General features: G+C 45.6%; 1 protein-coding gene and 1 non-coding gene across 4 annotated transcripts in view; one reads left to right on the top strand and one right to left on the bottom strand.

Annotated features, from left to right (window-relative positions):
- The window catches only part of PDCD11 (programmed cell death 11), a 60469-nt gene that overhangs the window by 4476 nt on the left and 35923 nt on the right, over positions 1-20070 (bottom strand). For all 3 annotated transcript variants that reach the window (XM_039465132.2, XM_074382808.1, XM_074382809.1), the window contains 9 exons: positions 11976-12081; positions 9776-9865; positions 9465-9567; positions 8864-9041; positions 4185-4241; positions 3450-3572; positions 1081-1203; positions 383-671; positions 143-259 (listed from right to left, as the gene is read on the bottom strand). In XM_039465132.2, the coding sequence (XP_039321066.2) occupies positions 143-259; positions 383-671; positions 1081-1203; positions 3450-3572; positions 4185-4241; positions 8864-9041; positions 9465-9567; positions 9776-9865; positions 11976-12081 (1186 nt within the window). The remainder of the gene's footprint in view (positions 1-142; positions 260-382; positions 672-1080; positions 1204-3449; positions 3573-4184; positions 4242-8863; positions 9042-9464; positions 9568-9775; positions 9866-11975; positions 12082-20070) is intronic.
- Positions 10526-10632, top strand: LOC120362607 (U6 spliceosomal RNA). The gene has a single exon (XR_005578460.1). It is a non-coding gene; the product is annotated as a U6 spliceosomal RNA (small nuclear RNA).

Here is a 20070-nt window from a genome sequence, read left to right as displayed (position 1 = left end):
AAGGAGCTGATGGCCAACAGAGGCAACTGACAACCCCCGCTTTCATATTTTACAGGAAATGAGGTAAAAGAGGATGAGGCGGAAGATGGCCCGGCTCTTCCCTTGCCCAAAGCCTTTCCCCTCCCTGTGACATTGCCCTCACCTTGGATAGCATATTTGTCTCTTCCCCCTCCTCTTCTCCCTCCCGATAGTACACGTCCAGAAGGCTGTCGTCCTCCTCTGATGGGCCGGCTTTCTTTGGCTTCTTGCTCACTCTTTCCTGAGAGGCCAGGTGGGAGAATGCCTAGGAGCATCCTCAGGCGACACCCTCCCTCTGCCCCACTGGGTGCCCAGTCCTCACACCCTCACTGCTGTCCCTCCAGGAGGAGGAGAAGCAGGTCACCTGCTCACTCCCAGGCTCCTGGTGCTCCTGCCTGCCCCGCTTCTGCGCCTGTGGCTTCTGGGGCTGCTGCTTCTCCTTGCTGGGTAGCTCCACCTCCTCCAGCCGCTTCTGGTTCTTCTTGTTCCTTTTCTGATTTTTCTTTTCCCCTTTTTGATCTTTCTCCTCAGCCTCTGTTTTCCTCTCCTCTTGCTCTGAACATGGCACTTCCAGGGAAGCAGAAAGCACATCCGGCTCCCCAGTGTCTCCAGGAAGGAACGACAGCTCTACAAGGTTCTTCTGGTGGTTCAGGCTATGACAGAGCGAGGGGAAAGGTGAAGATATCATAAAATGCAGAGGGCACTGCAGGTGGCCCAGGCCTTCTCCCTCCTGATCAGCCCACAATTCCGGGCCCTGCCCCACCTGCCTTGGGAGTCCATTCAATATTCTCAAGAATGATTTGCACAATGTATCTCGCTTAGTAGAAAAATACAGGGGGCCGATGTGATGACCCCTCCTCTATTCCCAACAAGAGGGGCTGTGCAGAGATGAGTCACCACCTGTTTTCACAGGCACTGAGGGAGAAGACTCCAAACAAAGGCCTTTTATTTAACACTGCTACATAAGCCATTATGTTTACAGTCCACCCTGAAATCTCCTCCCAGCCTTCCGGAGAAAGGGGTTTGATTCGTATCACAGAGAGAGAATGGGAAGGCACCTACCGTAGGACCCTGGCTGTAAGCAGCTTCCCTTCAGGTAGGTGTTTGTTATAAAGGGCCTTCTTGGATGGGCTGTGCTGGGAGACATATGGGTACCGGGCCAAACCCACAACAGAGGGGCCAAGGCTGAAAGGAGAGAGCCAAGAACCCTACGGTCACAAATGCAACTGAGGAAGGAGACCCAGGCATCTGGGATTCCCTCCCCCTCTGTCATCTACTGTGTATCTCAATAGAATATAGAGCAGGCCAGCTGGCGCCTCCTGAATCTCCTTCCTAAAAATAACATGCTTGGTCTTGGGGAAACTCTCTGGAAGACACTATTTTTACTTAAAACAAAATCAAACCAGAGACCTTTTCACATGTGAGTCCCAAAACTGTAAACCGGAACCCTTTCATATGTGATTCCTAAAACTGTAAACAGAGACCTTTTCACATGTGAGTCCTAAAACTGTAAACCAGAACGCTTTCATATGTGATTTCTTTTTTTTTTTTTTGAGACGGAGTTTCGCTCTTGTTACCCAGGCTGGAGTGCAATGGCGCGATCTCGGCCACCGCAACCTCCGCCTCCTGGGTTCAAGCAATTCTCCTGCCTCAGCCTCCTGAGTAGCTGGGATTACAGGCACGCGCCACCATGCCCAGCTAATTTTTTTTGTATTTTTAGTAGAGACGGGGTTTCGCCATGTTGACCAGGATGGTCTCAATCTCTCGACCTCGTGATCCACCCGCCTCAGCCTCCCAAAGTGCTGGGATTACAGGCTTGAGCCACCGCGCCCGGCTTCATATGTGATTTCTAAAGTATAAACCTATATAAAGGCAAAAGCTTCCTTTGTTAGATGAGCTGGGCTTTGGACAAATTATGCCCAGGTTCCCGGCCTAATAATAAACTCTTTCCTCCTTTATTCGGTGTCCGGGAAATCTGTTTCCCACGGCTGTTCCTGCTACACAACAACAGAATTCCAATCACTCTCACGGGGACTCAAGTTGTGACAAGGATTTGTGACAGACATAAATTCCTGGCATTCAGCAGGTTGAAGTGGGCTTTGTAAACTAGAAAAAAATCAAGCATAATGAAGAGATGATTGAGTGTATTTTTTTTTTTTTTTTTGAGATAGAGTCTCACTCCGTCACCAGGCGCCAGGCTGGAGTGCAATGGTATGATCTCGGCTCACCGCAACCTCTGCCTCCCAGATTCAAGCAATTCTCCTGCCTCAGCCTCCCGAGTAGCTGGGACTACAGGCGCACGCCACCATGCTCGGCTACTTTTTTTGTATTTGTAGTAGACACGGGGTTTCACCATGTTGGCCAGGATGGTCTCGATCTCCCGACCTCGTGATCCGCCCGCCTCGGCCTCCCAAAGTGCTGGGATTACAGGCGTGAGCCACTGCGCCCAGCCTTCAGTGTATTTTTTACCCCACACCACGGTATCACAATATATAAATCACAAACTGCTAGGAGAAGAGGAGAGAGTATGGAAACAGCACAGCAGGGAAGGATGCAGTATCAGGTGCATGTGAATATTAGTCACCTAATGAACATTAGTCACAGAATGAACACTTACAAATCATCATCAAACACTAAATCAGAATGTCCACATTTATGTATGTATGCATGTATATATGTATGTATGGTTTTTTTTTTTCTTTTTTCTTTTTTTTTTTGAGTCAGTCTTGCTCTGTCACCCAGGCTGGAGTGCAGTGGCACAATCCTGGCTCACTGCAACCTCTGCCCCCTGGGTTCAAGCCATTCTTCTGCCTCAGCCTCCCCAGTAGCTGGGATTACAGGCCTGTACCACCATGCCCAGCTAATTTTTCTATTTTTAGTAGAGACGGGGTTTCACCATGTTGATCAGGTCTCAAACTCCTGACCTCTTGATCCACCTGCCTCGGCCTCCCAAATTGCTGGGATTACAGGTGTTAGCCACTGCACCCAGCCTGTATCTGGGCTCAAGAAATCCTCCCGCTTCAGCCTTCCAAGTAGCTGGGACTATAGGCTCATGCTATCATACCTGGCTAATTTTTACATTTTTTTGGAGAGATAGGGGTCTTGCTTTGTTGCCCAGTCCGGTCTTGAACTCCTGGCCTTCAAGTGATTCTCGTCTCAGCCTCTCAAAGTGCTAGGATTACAGGCATAAGCCACTGTGCCTGGCCCCACATTTATTTAGAATAGAAATTAGAAATGCCAAATTCTTTGCCCAAACACCACTTGTTTTAAAAGTATTCGAAAACTTGGTTTTTTAAAAATTAGTAAGGACTTATAAACTTTCCTCCCTTCATATTGCCATCAAAGAAGTTGACTAATGAACACAGTGGACCCCAGACCAAGACAGGCTCAGGGAAGGCACTTGAGTCCAGGTCCAAACCCACCTCACTCACCCAAAGAACACACCATGCGGCTGGATGGACCTCACGTAACCTCTCAGAAGCTGCCCTTCCTTAATGTCCTGGATGGAGTTAATCTCTGGATCTTCTACTTTGCTTTTTGTCTCCGGGTTTGTCCTAAAGGAATAAAAGTTACATACACACCTTTATCCTCCTCTGTCCCATGCCACCCCCAATATACCTGCAATCATCATACTTTGTAAGTAAGAATATGCATCTGGACCTGTTGGTAGGATATAACCTTTAGAGCCCAACTCTACCCTCTCCTAACATCTTGTCAGGCCAGAGGCAGGTGTCTGTGAGCCAGCTATGTAGAAATAGTGAGAGGCAGAGCAGGCCAGAGAGGCCAAACCTAAAGCCTTGGCCTCATGGACATCGAAGTCTAACCACAGAGCAAGCTGACCTCAAGCCAATCCCATTCATGCTACACACACCACCACAATGCAACCCGGGAGGCTAAAGCATCTCCCCTCACCAGGATTACCGTCTGCAACCTTGGACACCCACATTTGGATATCTGACCCTTTCCCTGGGAAACAAGAGCCTGAGAAGACAGGATTCTCGCAGCAATCTGAACAGCTTCAGCTTTTCTGGGTCAAAAAGGTTCAGGATAAAAAGTGATGAGGAGAGAAGGTGGGAAGCCCAAAATTCTGTGTCAGATACATGTGGCCTCCCCTTGGTCCTGAGTAGGTCTTCCTCCTTTCTTGTCCCAACAACACAGAAACCCACCTGGATGATCGCAGTGACAAAGTCAATACATTGTCTTCAGCGGACAGGATGTAACATCTGATTGAAGGCAAAAGAGAAGAAAACACTCAATTCTCAGCAACTGTGAAGAGCAGAGGGTCTCAGCTTCCTCTCCTCCAGGTAGATCACCAGGCAAGAGTGAGGAGACAGGAGACTGGTTATGTTTCTTCATTCTGTTGAAAACCTACTGAGGGACTCTGGACAAGTCACATCACCTCTGTGGGCCTCAGTTTACTAGCCTACTAAATAGAAATAAGCTACTTACTTTTCCTACCTAACAAAGGTGTTGGGGCTAGGTGTAGTGGCTCACACCTGTAATCCCAACACTTTGGGAGGCTCAGGCAGGAGGACTGCTTGAAGCCAGGAGCTCAAGACCAGTCTGGGCAGCAAAGTGAGACCCTGTCTCTACAAAAATTTATTTTTAAAGAGCAGGTGTGGGCCTGGAGCAGTGGCTCACACCTGTAATCCCAGCACTTTGGGAGGCTGAGACGGGTGGATCACGAGGTCAGGAGTTCAAGACCAGCCTGGCCAAGATGCTGAAACCCCATCTCTAACAAAAATACAAAAATTAGCCAGGCAAGGTGGCTTGCTCCTGTAATACCAGCTACTCAGGAGGCTAAGGCAGAAGAATCGCTTGAACCTGGGTGGCAGAGGTTGCAGTGAGCCAAGATCGTGCCACTGCACTCCAGCCTGGGCAACAAAGCAAGACTCCGTCTCAAAAATAAATAAAAATTTTAAAAGCCAGGTGTGGTGTCACACACCTGTAGTCCCAGCTACTCAGGAGGCTGAGGACAGAGGATTGTTTGAGCCCAAGAATTTGAGGTTGCAGTGAGCTGTGATTACACCCCTGCCCTCTTGCCTGGGCAACTGAGTGAGACCCCGAAAAAGAAAAGAAAGGAAGAAAGAAAGGGAAGGAAGGAAGGGAAGGAAGAAGGAAGGGAAGGAAGGGAAGAAAGGGAAGGAAAGGAAGGGAGGAAGGGAGGGATGAAAGAAGAAAAGAAAGTCTCACAGACCCATATGGTATGTCCTTAAGAGAAGAACCAGCTCTGTTAGGTCCTGAGAACATCTGATCTCAGCAGAGAGACAGACCAACCCCAGGAGATCATGCCCAAGGGATCAGCTAGGTACTAATACCGTAGACACACAAGAGCAGTGCAGAGGAGGCAGGTCAGCGAGGCTTCAAGGAGGGACAACAGGTTGCATTTCTTTTTTTTAATCCTTTTCTTTTTTGAGACAGGGTTTTGCTCTTGTTGTCCAGGCTAGAGTGCAATACTGTGGTATCAGCTCACCACAACCTCCGCCTCCCAGGTTCAAACAATTCTCCTGCCTCAGCCTCCTGAGTAGCTGGGATTACAGGCATGCACCACCACGCCTGGCTAATTTCGCATTTTTAGTAGAGACGGGGTTTCTCCATGTTGGTCAGGCTGTCCTCAAACTCCTGACCTCATGTGATCTGCCCTCACGTCAGCCTCCCAAAGTACTGAGATTACAGCTGTGAACCACTGTGCTCAGCCACATTTTTTTTTGTTTTTGTTTTGTGTTTTGAGATGGAGTTTTGCTCGTTGCCCAGGCTGGAGTGCAGTGGCGTGATCTTGGCTCACTGCAACCTCTGCCTCCCAGGTTCAAGCGATTCTCCTGCCTCAGCCGCCCGAGTAGCTGGGATTATAGGCACAAGCCACCACACCCAGCTAATTTTTGTATTTTTAGTAGAGACAGGGTTTCACCTCATTGGCCAGTCGGGTCTTAAATTCCCGACCTCAGGAGATCCACCCATCTCAGCCTCCCAAATTGCTGGGATTATAGACGTGAGCCACTGTGCTCAGCCACCCAGTTGCATTTCTAAGCATTTCATCTAAAACGGCAATTAGTAGTCGAAAACCATAATACACAGATTCCTAGAGGTAGTAGGAACTCAGTAACAATATAGTCCAAAATTTTCCCACAACAAATGTCTACCTTTGATAACTTGCCATTATGACCATCAGAGCTGGACAGGACCTCAAGGGACCATCTACCTTTAGGCAAGTAATTTATCATAGGTTTGACCACAATAAAACACATTTAAAACCACAATCTCATTATCTAAGCCTCAAGAGAAACCAGAGATGATCCTGGTTTTCTGTAGGACTCATCCTTCGCCTTCTCCCAGCCCCTGGGCCTGTTTATGCTGTGCGGTGGTTTTAAGTGGTTGAGAATTTAGGCAGGTAGGTGCTGGTGGCTGGGACAGCTGAGACAGGATAGGGCAATTACTGTTTTCTAGTCTTTGCTTCCAACAGCATCTACTCTACTGTCAGTTGACTACTGGTTCCAGCTGAAATCTGTCTACTCAAGTTAAGGTTATTCAGGCTATTAAAATAGTCTTTTTATGATTATTATTATTTTGTCTCGTTTTGACATTCAGGTTCCCCAGTGACAAAATAGTCTTAAAACTCTAACTGGCTGGTTGCCGTGGCTCAAGTCTATAATCCCAGCACTTTGAGAGGCTGAGGCAGGCAGATCACTTGAGCCCAGGAGTTTGAGACCAGCCTGGCCAACATGGCGAAACCCCATCTCCATACTAAAAACAGAAAAATTAGCCAGGCATGGTGGCACAACACTTATAATCCCAGCTACCTGGGTAGCTGAGGCACAAGAATCTCTTAAACCCAGGAGGCAGAGGTTACAGTGAGCCAAGACTGTGCCACTGCACTCCAGGCTGGGTGACAGAGTGAGACTCTGTCCCAAAAAACAAACAAACAAAAACCAGACCCACGATTACTCCACTACATTCCAGCCTGGGCAACAGAGCGCACTCCATCTCAAAAAAAAAAAAAAAAAAAAAAAACAACCAAAAAACAAGAGACCAATTTTGGCTGAACCTATGGCTAAGATAAAAATTTAAAATATCCAGTGCCAATAGTGGTATGAGAAATGGACAGTCATATTTACTGTTAATGGGGACATAAATTAGCACAGTCCTTCTGGAGGATATGTAACTCATCAATTTCACTTCTAGGAATGTATTTACCAAACATACCTGTATTAGTATCCAAATATATGCGCAAGGGCCAGGCATAGTGGCTCACGCCCGTAATCCCAGCACTTTGGGAGGCTGAGGCAGGTGGATCACTTGAGGTCAGGAGTTTAAGATCAGCCTGGCCAACACAGTGAAACCCTGTCCCCACTAAAAATACAAAAATTAGCTAGATGCGATGGTACGCACCTGTAGTAGTCCCAGCTACTCAGGAGCCTGAGACAGGAGAATCACTTGAACCTGGGAGGCGGAGACGGCAGTGAGCTGAGATTGCACCACTATACTCCATCGTGGGTGATAGAGTAAGACTGTCTCAATTAAAAAAAAATGTGTGTGTGTGTGTGCGCGCGCACGTGCAAAGATACTTCAATATTACTGTCTACCAAAAAAAGTACTGTCAGCCAGGTGCGGTGGCTCATACCTATAATCCCACCACTTTCGGAGGCCTACATAGCCAGATCATGAGGTCAAGAGATTGAGACCATCCTGGCCAACAAGGTGAAATCCAATCTCTACTAAAAATACAAAAATTAGCTGGGTGTGGTGGTGCAACACTTGTAATCCTAGCCACATGGGAGGCTAAGGCCAGAGAATCGCTTGAATCCAGGTGGCAGAGGTTGCAGTTAGCAGAGACCGCAACACCGTACTCCAGCCTGGAGACAGAGAGACTGTCTCAAAAAAAATAAAAATAAATAAACAGGCCGGGCGCGGTGGCTCAAGCCTGTGATCCCAGCACTTTGGGAGGCTAAGGCGGGTGGATCACGAGGTCGAGAGATTGAGACCAACCTGGTCAACATGGTGAAACCCCGTCTCTACTAAAAATACAAAAAATTAGCTGGGCATGGTGGCGCGTGCCTGTAATCCCAGCTACTCAGGAGGCTGAGGCAGGAGAATTGCCTGAACCCAGGAGGCGGAGGTTGCGGTGAGCCAAGATCACGCCATTGCACTCCAGCCTGGGTAACAAGAGCGAAACTCCGTCTCAAAAAAAAAAAGAAAAAAAAAAAAAGAAATAAACATTTTAAAATGAGGTAAAAGGAGGCCGGGTGTGGTGGCTCAAGCCTGTAATCCCACCACTTTGGGAGGCCAAGGCGGGTGGATCACGAGGTCAAGAGATCGAGACCATCCTGGTCAACATGGTGAAACCCCATCTCTACTAAAAATACAAAAAATTAGCTGGGCATGGTGGCGCGTGCCTGTAATCCCAGCTACTCGGGAGGCTGAGGCAGGAGAATTGCCTGAACCCAGGAGGCGGAGGTTGTGATGAGCCAAGATCGCGCCATTGCACTCCAGCCTGGGTAACAAGAGCGAAACTCCGTCTGAAAAAAAAAAAAAAAAGGTAAAAGGACAAAATAGATTTTGATATATTAGCATGGAAAAGGAAAAAAAATCCATGACAAACTGCTACGAAAAAAGTATATAAAATGATATTCTATTATTTATATAAAGAAAAACTAAATGCATTCAAGTGTAGAAAGACAGAGGTCAAAGTACATAACAGCAAAAAGTAGTAGAGAAACAGGTGACAGATTTTCATTTTCTATTTGATAGACTTGATTTTTCTGATAAAAAGTCATGTATTACTACATCGAATTTTTAAAAATCCACCAATTCTACAGAAACTTGAAAAGAGGAAGAACGCTTCACTTACCTGACAACCTTCTGAGGGACAAAGTCTTCCAGGGGCATCTCAGAGTAGGAGTCACTTACGTGAAATAGACTGACTGTTCCTATCTTCCCAAAGGGGAAGGAGACAGTCAGCCCCTCATTGGGAGTCACCTTCACCACTCGGCCCATGGCCACTTCCCCTTCCTCAAGCTTGTGCGGACCTGGTCAAAAAACCAACTTGATTCAGAGAAGAGGAAATGAGCCAAGGGAGGAGCGGGAATGCTGGCCACACACAGGCTGGGGAAGGTGGAGGCTGCCCAGACTTGGGGTATCTGGGCTGAGTGATCCAGAACCATCTAGACTGAGATCACCCTGCTATGTAGCCAAGAACCCAGGGCCAGGTAGATAATCCTTTCCGAGGGACTTGAAAAAAACACCTGAGTAGGTAAAGGTAATTCAAAGAGTAGTGGAGTAACTGGGCCAGAGCAAAGCCCAAGAGAAAAACTCTTCCAAGAAAGTCCCACATCAGGTTTTCTGAGGATTCCAACACTGAAGGAGTCCTCCAACTTGAGCAATAACTGAAAACCCATCCCATCCCTTCCTGCCTGCTTCCTTTCCCCAACCACGGAGTTTCATTCCCACACCTATGAGGGAGAGGCGTAAGAAGGCCTTGGAGGAATCTGGGCCAACAACGGTGGCCCTCAGGGCCTGGCCAACCCGGAACTTCTTATCTGGATGCTTCAGCACCTGGAAGGATAAGAAAACTCCTGTGATGCTTGCGGAAACACTGTCATTCATCCAAAACCAAAGCATTTAAGTCTCCATAGCAAGTATCTCTGAAACCAATCCTTGAATAAGCATAGGGTTTCTTAAGCCCACTGTGAACCCACACACCATCCCTGAGCCAAGCTTAGTGAGCTTGGGTCCCTTCTGCAGGAGTCTCAAGCACACTGACCTTGAAGCTGAGAGAAGTGAGCAATAAGGGAATTCTTCCCCGGATGTCTGGGGCAATCTCCACCTCAAGCCATTTCTTCACCACATTGTACTGAGGGAAAAAAAGGAAACAAGCGTAGGGCAAATATAATACAAGGTTTCCTGCCATTAAAACTTTCCTAAAACCACAAGGTGGAAAGGGCCCTGGCACAACACTTTTCCAAGGGACAGGAATCCACCCTTCCATCCCACTGCCCCTGCCCAACCTCCACTTCTCGCTGGCTTCTCTCACATTCCAGCTCAGAGCCTTTGCCAGCCTAGCAGAACGCAGATCTCTCCTAGGGTCTACTCTAAGCTGACCAGGAGGCAAAAGAGATTTCAGAGATGTCTTCAAGCCAGAGAACCAATCCCACAGACCTCCAAGCTCAGCTGGGCCCAGTGATTGTTAACCATCTCGAAGCCAATTTTTTGTTTCCAAACCAAAATACATACTCCGATTTCACATCAATTTAACAAATCATTTATCAAGCAGCTGCTATGAACGTGGCATCATAGTGATAAACAAAAGCCATGGCCTGCCTTCAAGGAGATTACGGCCTACAAGCAGTAAGTCAAATCAGTGGGCAAATAACTACAGCAGCGAGCAACATGTAGGAAGTACAACATGCTACAAGAACTGGTAATGATGGAAGGTTACCTATGCTGAACCTTGAAGGGCAGAAGGCAAGAGAATGAATAGAGGGTATTCCAGATGTAGAAACCAGCATGAATAGTGCTCGCTTCGGCAGCACATATACTAAAATTGGAACGATACAGAGAAGATTAGCATGGCCCCTGCGCAAGGATGACACGCAAATTCGTGAAGCGTTCCATATTAAAAAAAAAAAAAAAAGAAACCAGCATGAATAAAGAGAGGAAGGGAAAAAGAGGAGGTTTTCAGAATGACTGTGGGTCAGATTATGAAGAGCCTTATCTGCCACACTAAGGCATCTGGGGCTTATGAATGTGTGTCTACAGACAATAGGAAACTGAAGGGATCAAGCGTCAGTGAAGATCATGGTCAGAGATGCTCATCAAAGAGGAATCTGGCAACAATGGAGAGGTGTTATTCTTCCAGGTCAAACCCAATCCAGCTGCCTCTCCTATATGTTTTAACCAGTACAGGCTGCCCTGCTTTCTTCCCTTTTTTTTTTTTTTTTTTTTTTTTTTTTTTTTTTGAGACGGAGTTTCGCTCTTGTTACCCAGGCTGGAGTGCAATGGCGCGATCTCGGCTCACCGCAACCTCCGCCTCCTGGGTTCAGGCAATTCTCCTTCCTCAGCCTCCTGAGTAGCTGGGATTACAGGCACGCGCCACCATGCCCAGCTAATTTTTTGTATTTTTAGTAGAGACGGGGTTTCACCATGTTGACCAGGTTGGTCTCGATCTCTCAACCTTGTGATCCACCCGCCTCGGCCTCCCAAAGTGCTGGGATTACAGGCTTGAGCCACCGCGCCCGGCTGCTTTCTTCCCTTTTTGAACTCCTGTTCTAGCTGGGTTTAGAACACATAATCTGGCACCCAACTTCATGTTGTTTTATAGTACACCTGAACCTGATGAAAAGCATGAATCTAGAATCAGAATTATATATATTTATATTCTAAATCTTGCCCTATATTTTGCTTTCCATTTCTACAACTAATCCACCAACATATTAAAAAATTATAGCCGGGCACAGTGGCTCAAGCCTGTAATCCCAGCACTTTGGGAGGCCAAGGCGAGTGGATCACGAGGTCAAGAGATCGAGACCATCCTGGTCAACACTGTGAAACCCCGTCTCTAATAAAAATACAAAAAATTAGCTGGGCATGGTGGCGCGTGCCTATAATCCCAGCTACTCAGGAGACTGAGGCAGGAGAATTGCCTGAATCCAGAAGGCGGAGGTTGCGGTGAGCCGAGATCGCGCCATTGCACTCCAGCCTGGGTAACAAGAGCGAAACTCCGTCTCAAAAAAAAAAAAAAAAGTTATGATGAGCTGCTTGCTAATTGTGTGTAAGCCATATTTTAGCTCCCTAATTAGACCAGAATTTCTCTAGTGGCAGAGGCCATGGACTATCTCTCACAACCCCAGCATGGTAGCACAGACTCAATGCCTTTCTCTGCTAATGGCCTTTCTCTCCACTGTCACGCCCTTCTCTTCTGAAAGAAGAATGACATCTCATAGCAGGGTGGCAAAACTACTTACCTTCTTTAAGAAGCAAGTAACAGTCTGGCCGGCCTGGTACTGTTTAATCTTCTCCATGGGGCTAACAGAGTCAGTGTTAAGAGCAGTGTGGCCATCCTCCAGCTCACTGTTTGCAGAAAGGAAATAGAGTAAACCCACCTTTGGAGAAGACTTCGAGTTTAAAACCATCTCCCCCAAGTGGCCACAGACTAACTGTACGGGACTCCCCTACTCATACCCACCCTCCAAGGCCCTATTTCTCTCTTCAAAGAGGAATGTCCATAATACTGGCCTGAGGCTAATCTTTTCCATTTCATTCACCTACTTATGAACAAGCTGTAAAGCAGGTGGCCCACAGTAGTCTTTATAGACTCAGGAAACAAAATCATTTTACTTCTTTCATAATACTTGGGCTATTGCTTTAGTTTGCAAAACTGCTTTCAAAAATTATCTCTCACTAAATCTGACAACTTGTGAGGTCAGCAGGGAAGATATATTAAACCCATTTTATGCTATTGAACCAGGAGCTAAAGTCAAGGCTTCTGACTCAAAACCTAGCACTCTCTGCCCTATGCTGCCCTTTCATTAGCATTTTCTTTTTTTTTTTTTAATAAAATGAGGATCCATTTATTCAAGTAATTTTCTTTTCTTCTTTTTGAGATGGAGTCTTACTTTGTCACCCAGGCTGGAGTACAGTGGTGCAATCTCAGCTCACTGTAATCTCCACCCCCCAGGTTCAAGTGATTCTTGTGTCTTGGCCTCCCAAGTAACTGGGATTACAGGCACTCGCCACCATACCTGGCCAATTTCTTTTTTGTTGTTGTTTTTGTTTTTGTTTTGTTTTGAGATGGAGTTTCGAGTTTCACTCGTTACCCAGGCTGGAGTGCAATGGCGCGATCTCGGCTCACCACAACCTCCGCCTCCTGGGTTCAGGCAATTCTCCTGCCTCAGCCTCCCGAGTAGCTGAGATTACAGGTATGTGCCACCATGCCCAGCTAATTTTTTGCATTTTTTTTTTAGTAGAGACGGGGTTTCACCATGTTAACCAGGATGGTCTCGATCTCTTGACCTAGTGATCCACCCGCCTCGGCCTCCCAAAGTGCTGGGATTACAGGCGTGAGCCACCACGCCCAGCTGATACCTGGCCAATTTCTTTGTATTTTTAGAACAGACAGGATTTTACCATGTTGGCCAGGCTGGTCTCGAACTCCCGACCACAAGTGATCTGCCCACCTTGGCCTCCCAAAGTACTGGGATTATAAGGATGTCAGCCACGGCACTCAGCCTTTGATTTTCTTTTTTCTTCTCAGAAACTTACTAGTCCACAATCACCTCAAGAAATCACAGAACTACTACTCTACTTACCAATTCAAATTAGCCCAAATGAACCAAACTCACCAATAAAATGATACAAGTAATGACAGTAAATTTGTAAAATACAATAGCAAGTGCTCTCAAATGTAGGAACTTTCCTATCTAGTAAAATAAGAATTGCATATATCCTATGACCCAGTATTTCCACCCACGAGAAATCCTTGCATGTATGCACAATGGAACAAATTCAAGGTTGTTCATTGTGGCATTATGTATAAAAGAGAAAAACTGGGCCAGGCCCAGTTGGCTCACGCCTATAATCCCAGCACTTTGGTAGGCCAAAGCGGGTAGATCACCTGAGGTCAGAAGTTCAAGATCAGCCTGACCAACATGGAGAAGAAACCCCGGGTCTACTAAAAATACAAAAAATTAGCTGGGGGTGGTGGTGCTTGCCTATAATCCCAGCTACTTGGGAGGCCGAGGCAGGCGAATCGCTTGAACCTGGGAGGCAGAGGTTTTGGTGAGCCAAGATTGTGCCATTTCACTCGAGCCTGGGCAATAAGAATGAAACTCTATCTCAAAAAAAAAAAAAGAAAAGAAAAGAAAAAAAGAAAACAATTGGAAACAATGCCAAATGTCCTCCCTCAGCTTGAGAACAGAGATAGTTTGGCACATTCACAGGATGGATTACTATTTTAACTAGAGACTCAAAAGAAATAGAAACATAACAAAATTTCAATGAAAAAAAGCAAGTTGCAAAACATTAAAAGCAAGTTGCATTAACTTTATGGTATAACATACCATGTACATAAATTTTTAAAACTATATAAAATAACCATTTGTAGACACATATGTGGGTATAGTTGCCCCCTGGTACCTGCAAGAGATTGGTTCCAGGAATCCCCACGGATACCAAAATCTGAAGGTGCCTAGCTCCCCTACATAAAATGTATGAAATGGCATAATATTTGCATATAACCTATGCATATTCTCTTGTATACGTTAAATCATTTTATATTACTTATACTTAATACTATATATGCTATATATGTAAATAGTTGTGTTGCATTTTTTGTGTTTAACTTATTTATTTATTTTATTGTCCTTCCTCTCCCCAAATATTTCCAATCTGTGGTTGGTTGAATCCTCAGACGCACAACCCAGGGATACAGAGAGCTGACTACACATATAACTAAAGTAGAAAAACATGAGCTGGACATACACATCAAATCATAATGGGGAATGCATTCTCTGGGGATGGAATAGATGCTCGGGGAAGAAAACATATCCATAACATTTTACTTTTTTTATTATTAAAAAAAATTTTTTTGAGACAGAGTTTCACTCTTGTTGCCCAGTCTGGAGTATAATGGTATGATCTCAGCTCACTGCAACCTCCACCTCTAAGCAATTCTCCTGCCTCAGCCTCCTGAGTAGCTGGGATTACAGGCATTTACCACCACACCCGGCTAATTTTTGTATTTTTAGTAGAGACACGGTTTCACCAGTTGCCCAGGCTGGTCTTGACTCTCAGCCTCAGGGGATCCACTCACCTCGGCCTCCCAAAGTGCTGGGATTACAGGCATGAGCCACCACAGCTGGCCTTTTTTTTTTTTTTAATTTAAAGACAGGGTCTCACTTTGTCATCCAGGCTGCAGTGCAGTGGCACAATCTTGGCTCACTATAACCTCCACCCTCTGGGCTCAAGTGATCCTCCCACCTCAGTCCCCCAAGTAGCTGGGACTAAAGGCAGTCTCCACCACACCCAGCTAATTTTTGTACTTTTTCTAGAGACAGGGTTTCACTATGTTGCCCAGGCTGGTCTCGAACTCTTGGCCTCAAGCTATCTGTCTGCCTCAGTTGGGATTTTAGGTGTGAGCCATTGCACCTGGCCAATTTTTACTTTTTAAAATACACAGATCTGTGTGCCTGGCACTGTACATGCCACTCTAATACAGAGTTGGGCTGAAAACATTTATTCACTCAATAGCTGACACAAGAATACAAGAATACCTCTCATGTGCTGAATTGTGTCCTGCCAAAATTCATATGTTGAAGTCCTAGCTCCAGTAACTCAGAATATGGCTGTATTTGGAGACAGGGTCTTTAAAGAGGCAATTAAGCTAAAATGAGACCATTAAGTTAAAATGAGGACTGCTGTCCTCATAAGAAGTTAGGCTACCAATTAGTAACAAAAAAAACAAGCCGGGCATGGTGGTGTACATCTGCAGTCCCAGATACTAGGGAAGATAAAGTGGGAGGATCTCATGATCTCAGGAGTACAAGGCTGCCATAAGCTATAATCCTGCTACTGTTCTCCAGCCTGGGTGACAGAGCAAGACTCTGTGTCAAGAAAACCAAATAAGAAAAGCCAACCAAAGAACCAAATTGAAAAACGAGCAAAAGACTTGAATAGACATTTCTCCAAGGAAGATATACCAGTGGCCAACAAGCAAATGAAAAGATGCTCAACATCACCAATTATCGCAAAAAGGCAAATTAAAGGCACAATGAGATACCACCTTACACCCATTAGGAGGACCACTATTAAAACAAAAAACAAAAAACAAAAAACGAAAAACAAAAAACAGGCGGGGCATGGTGGCTCGCTCACACCTGGAATCCCAGCACTTTGTTGGGGCTGAGGTGGGCAGATCACCTGAAGTCAAGAGTTCAAGACCAGCCTGACCAGCATGGAGAAATCCCATTTCTACTAAAACCACCCCCCCACCACACACAAAAATTAGCCAGGCATGGTGGCACATGGCTATAATTCCAGCTGCTTGGGAGGCTGAGGCAGGAGAATGGCTTGAACCTGGGAGGCAGAGGTTGCAGTGAGCCGAGATAGCGCCATTGCACTCCAGTCTGGGCAACAAGAGTAAAACTTCGTCTCAAAAAAACAACCCAGAAAATAATGAGCATTGGCAAGGACGTGGAGAAACGGAAACAGCTGACAAGACTGTAAAATGGTACAGCCATAGGGAAAACAGCATGGAAGTTTCTCAAAAAATTAAAAATAGAATTACCATATGATCTGGCGATCCCATTTATAAGCATACACTCAAAAGAATTGGCCGGGCACGGTGGCTCAAACCTGTAATCCCAGCACTGTGGGAGGCCGAGGCGGGTGGATCACGAGGTCGAGAGACCAAGACCATCCTGGTCAACATGGTGAAACCCCGTCTCTACTAAAAATACAAAAAATTAGCTGGGCATGGTGGTGCGTGCCTGTAATCTCAGCTACTCAGGAGGCTGAGGCAGGAGAACTGCCTGAACCCAGGAGGCGGAGGTTGTGGTGAGCCGAGATTGTGCCATTGCACTCCAGCCTGGGTAACAAGAGCGAAACTCCGTCTCAAAAAAAAAAAAAAAAAAAAGAATTGAAATCAGGATCACAAAGAGCTATGTGCACACTCATGTTCAGTGCAGCACTATTCACAATAGTCAAGAGAATACAAGCAACCTAAACACTCATTGACCAATGAGTGGATAAACAAAATGTGGTGTATACCTACAATGGAATATTATTGAGCCTTGAGAAGACCAGACATGCCAGACACAGTGGCTCGTGCCTGCAATCCCAGCATTCTGGGAGGCTGAGGTAGGCAGATTGCCTGAGCTCAGAAGTTGAAGACCAGGCTGGGCAACAAGGCAAAACCTAGTCTTTACCAAAAAAAAAAAAAAAAAAAAAAAAAAATATATATATATATATATATATATACAAAAATCAGCTAGGCATGTTGGTGAGTGCATGTAGCCCCAGCTACTTGCAGGGCTGAGGTGGGAGGATCCTGTGGGCCCAGAAGGTCAAGGCTGCAGTGAGCCATGATCATGCCACTGCACTCCAGCCTGGGCAACAAAGCAAGACTCTGTCTCTAATACAAGAAAAAAAAGGCTGGGCGCAGTGGCTCATGCCTGTAATCCCAGCACTCTGAGAGGCCGAGACAGGTGGATCACGAGGTCAGGAGATCATGACCATCTTGGTGAAACCCTGTCTCTACTAAAACAAAAATTAGTCAGGTGTGGTGGTGCGTGCCTGTAGTCCCAGCTACTCAGGAGGCTGAGGCAGGAGAATCGCTTTAATCAGGGAACTGGAGGCTACAGTGAGTCGAGATCATGCCACTTGAACTCCAGCCTGGTGACAGAGCAAGACTCTGTCAAAAAAAAAAAGGAAAAAAAAAGACAGGACATTCTGACAAATGCTGCAAAATGGATAAACCTTGAAAACATTACACTAAGTAAAATAAGCCAGTCACAAAAACATACATATTATATGTGTTCCATTTATATGAGTTACCTAGAATAGTCAAATTCAGAGACTGAAGGTGGAACACTGATTGCCAGGAGCAGAAGAGACAAAGAAACAGAGTTGCTGTTCAATAGGTATAGAGTTTCAGTCATGTAAGACAAAAACTTCTGGAGATTTGCTGTACAACATGCATTTAGCTAACAATATTGTAAGGTACACCTGAAAATTGTTAAGAGGGTAAATGTATGTGTTGGTACTATAATTTTAAATGAGAGAAGAGATGAGGACACAGATACATATAAAATACCATGTGAATACACAGGAGATGCCCATCTGTAAGCCAAGAGAGGCCCTAGAAAAAACCTAGCAACACCTTGATCTCAGACTTCTAGCTTCCAAAATTGTGAGAAAATAAATTTCTGTTATTTAAACCAAACCAAACCAAACATACAATATATATGGAGATGTGTTATCCTTTGTTCCTTTCCCAAAGTGATTTTAAACTTCCTCTCCAAAAAGAGCAACCCTCCAAAAAAAGAAGTGTTGGCAGTATTGAATGGGGAACCTATAAAACTCACTAGCTAACAGGAATGCCAGAGACACCTTTTTTTTTTTTTTTTTTTTTTTTTTTTTTTTTGAGACGGAGTTTCGCCCTTGTTACCCAGGCTGGAGTGCAATGGCGCGATCTCGGCTCACCGCAACCTCCACCTCCTGGGCTCAGGCAATTCTCCTGCCTCAGCCTCCTGCAGAGACACCTTTTAAGACTCCTGAACGGCCTATCTCTTTCCTCCCACTCCAGAAGAGTAACCAGGTAAGACAAATCTTAACCCTGAGTGCCCCTCAACACCTCTGAACTCAGCTCTAGAACAGACAGCATTCTCAGCTGGGCATAGTGGCTCACATCTGTAATCCCAGCACTTTGGGAGGTGGAGGCGGGCGATCACCTGAAGTTGGGAGTTTGAGACCAGCCTGACCAACATGGAGAAACCCCATCTCTACTAAAAATACAAAATTAACTGGGCATGATGGCACATGCCTGTAATCCCAGCTACTCTGGAGACTGAGGCAGGAGAATCGCTTGAACCCGGGAGGCGGAGGTTGTGGTGAGCTGAGATGGTACCATTGCACTCCAGCCTGGGCAACAAGAGCGAAACTCTGTCTCAAAAGAAAAAAAAAGAACAGACAGCATTCTCTTTGTGCATGAGATCCCCATACAAAATGGGGAATAAAAATACAGCTATAATTTCTCTGTTAAGTCAAAACCATCAGTTAAATGTTTTTCATCCTGACTTCAAAATATTTTAAAACATAAGCATCAGAGAAATACCACTATGTTTCTCAAGAGCCTTGAGATAAAACAAGTCACAATACAACAAAGGTCCATGGAGGAAGTGAAAGATGTCTGGCCATCTGTCTGGGAGTATGCCTGGCCATCTGTCTGTCTGTTATTATAACTCTCCATCTCCCACCCGCTTAACAAATCCACTTGATTCCTGACATGGCTCACTCTGCTACAGTCAAGTACCCCCACTCACCCCATAGTCTTTCAACACCAGCAGTGTTAATGAGAGGTTCTTAGTACTCCTAGGATAAAAACCATTTAGGATCTCAGTGTTCCCACAGAGTTTACTGACTCATCTCTTGTGTATTCGTTAATTTAAGATATCTACCCTTAGTGTGAATAAACTACTTGACTTCAACCCTAATTAAGGGTTTAATTAAAGCAAGACATCACATGTCAGACGTGAAGATACTACAGGCTGAAACCATTAATATGACAAGGTTTCTTCATTTTCCCAACAAAGACTGGAGGGTAAACACAGTCAAAATCTACAAAACTAAGGAAACCAGAGTCAACAAATACGACTGCAGTTCATCCCCCAAATCTTATTATTCTGAAACTTGAGTTTAGGGCTTGCTTTGAAGTTCCAAAGTGGTATCAGCATCTGAAACTCAATGTGCCAGGAATACTTCCTTTTTTTTTTTTTTTTTCCCCTTTTGAGATAGAGTTTCACTCTTGTTGCTCAGGCTGGAGTGCAACAGTGAGATTTCATCTCACTCCAACCTCTGTCTCCCAGGTTCAAGCGATTCTCCTGCCTCAGCCTCCAGAGTATCCGGGATTACAAGCGCTTACCATCACACCCGACTGATTTTGTATTTTAGCAGAGATGAGGTTTCACCATGTTGGTCAGGCTGGTGTGGAACTCCTGACCTCAAGTGATCCACCTGCCTCAGCCTCCCAAAGTGCTGGGATTACAGGTGTGAGCCACCTTGCCCGGCCCTGAAGTTACTTTGGAGGCTGTTTTATAGAACTCTAGGTACGTAAGACTTACAACCTGGATGGATCTCAGGACTGACCCTGCAGAGCCTTTCTCAATTCAGGTCATACGCATCTAGCTTCATTCACTAAGGGTCTATCAATCTGAGAGACTGGGTTCTTTTAGAGAGCTCCTCATTCTTCTCCCCAGAGTATCTCATGGAACACTCTCCTCTACAGAATCTACCACAGCATGGCCTGAAATTCCAGCTCAGCCTCTAGCCCACCAAGCAGTCATC

This window comes from Saimiri boliviensis, chromosome 12 (genome assembly GCF_048565385.1).
Source record: "Saimiri boliviensis isolate mSaiBol1 chromosome 12, mSaiBol1.pri, whole genome shotgun sequence".
In the NCBI taxonomy this organism is placed as follows: domain Eukaryota; kingdom Metazoa; phylum Chordata; class Mammalia; order Primates; family Cebidae; genus Saimiri; species Saimiri boliviensis.
The sequence above is the reverse complement of the archived record's forward strand: the minus strand, read 5'-3'. Positions and strand labels throughout refer to the sequence as shown.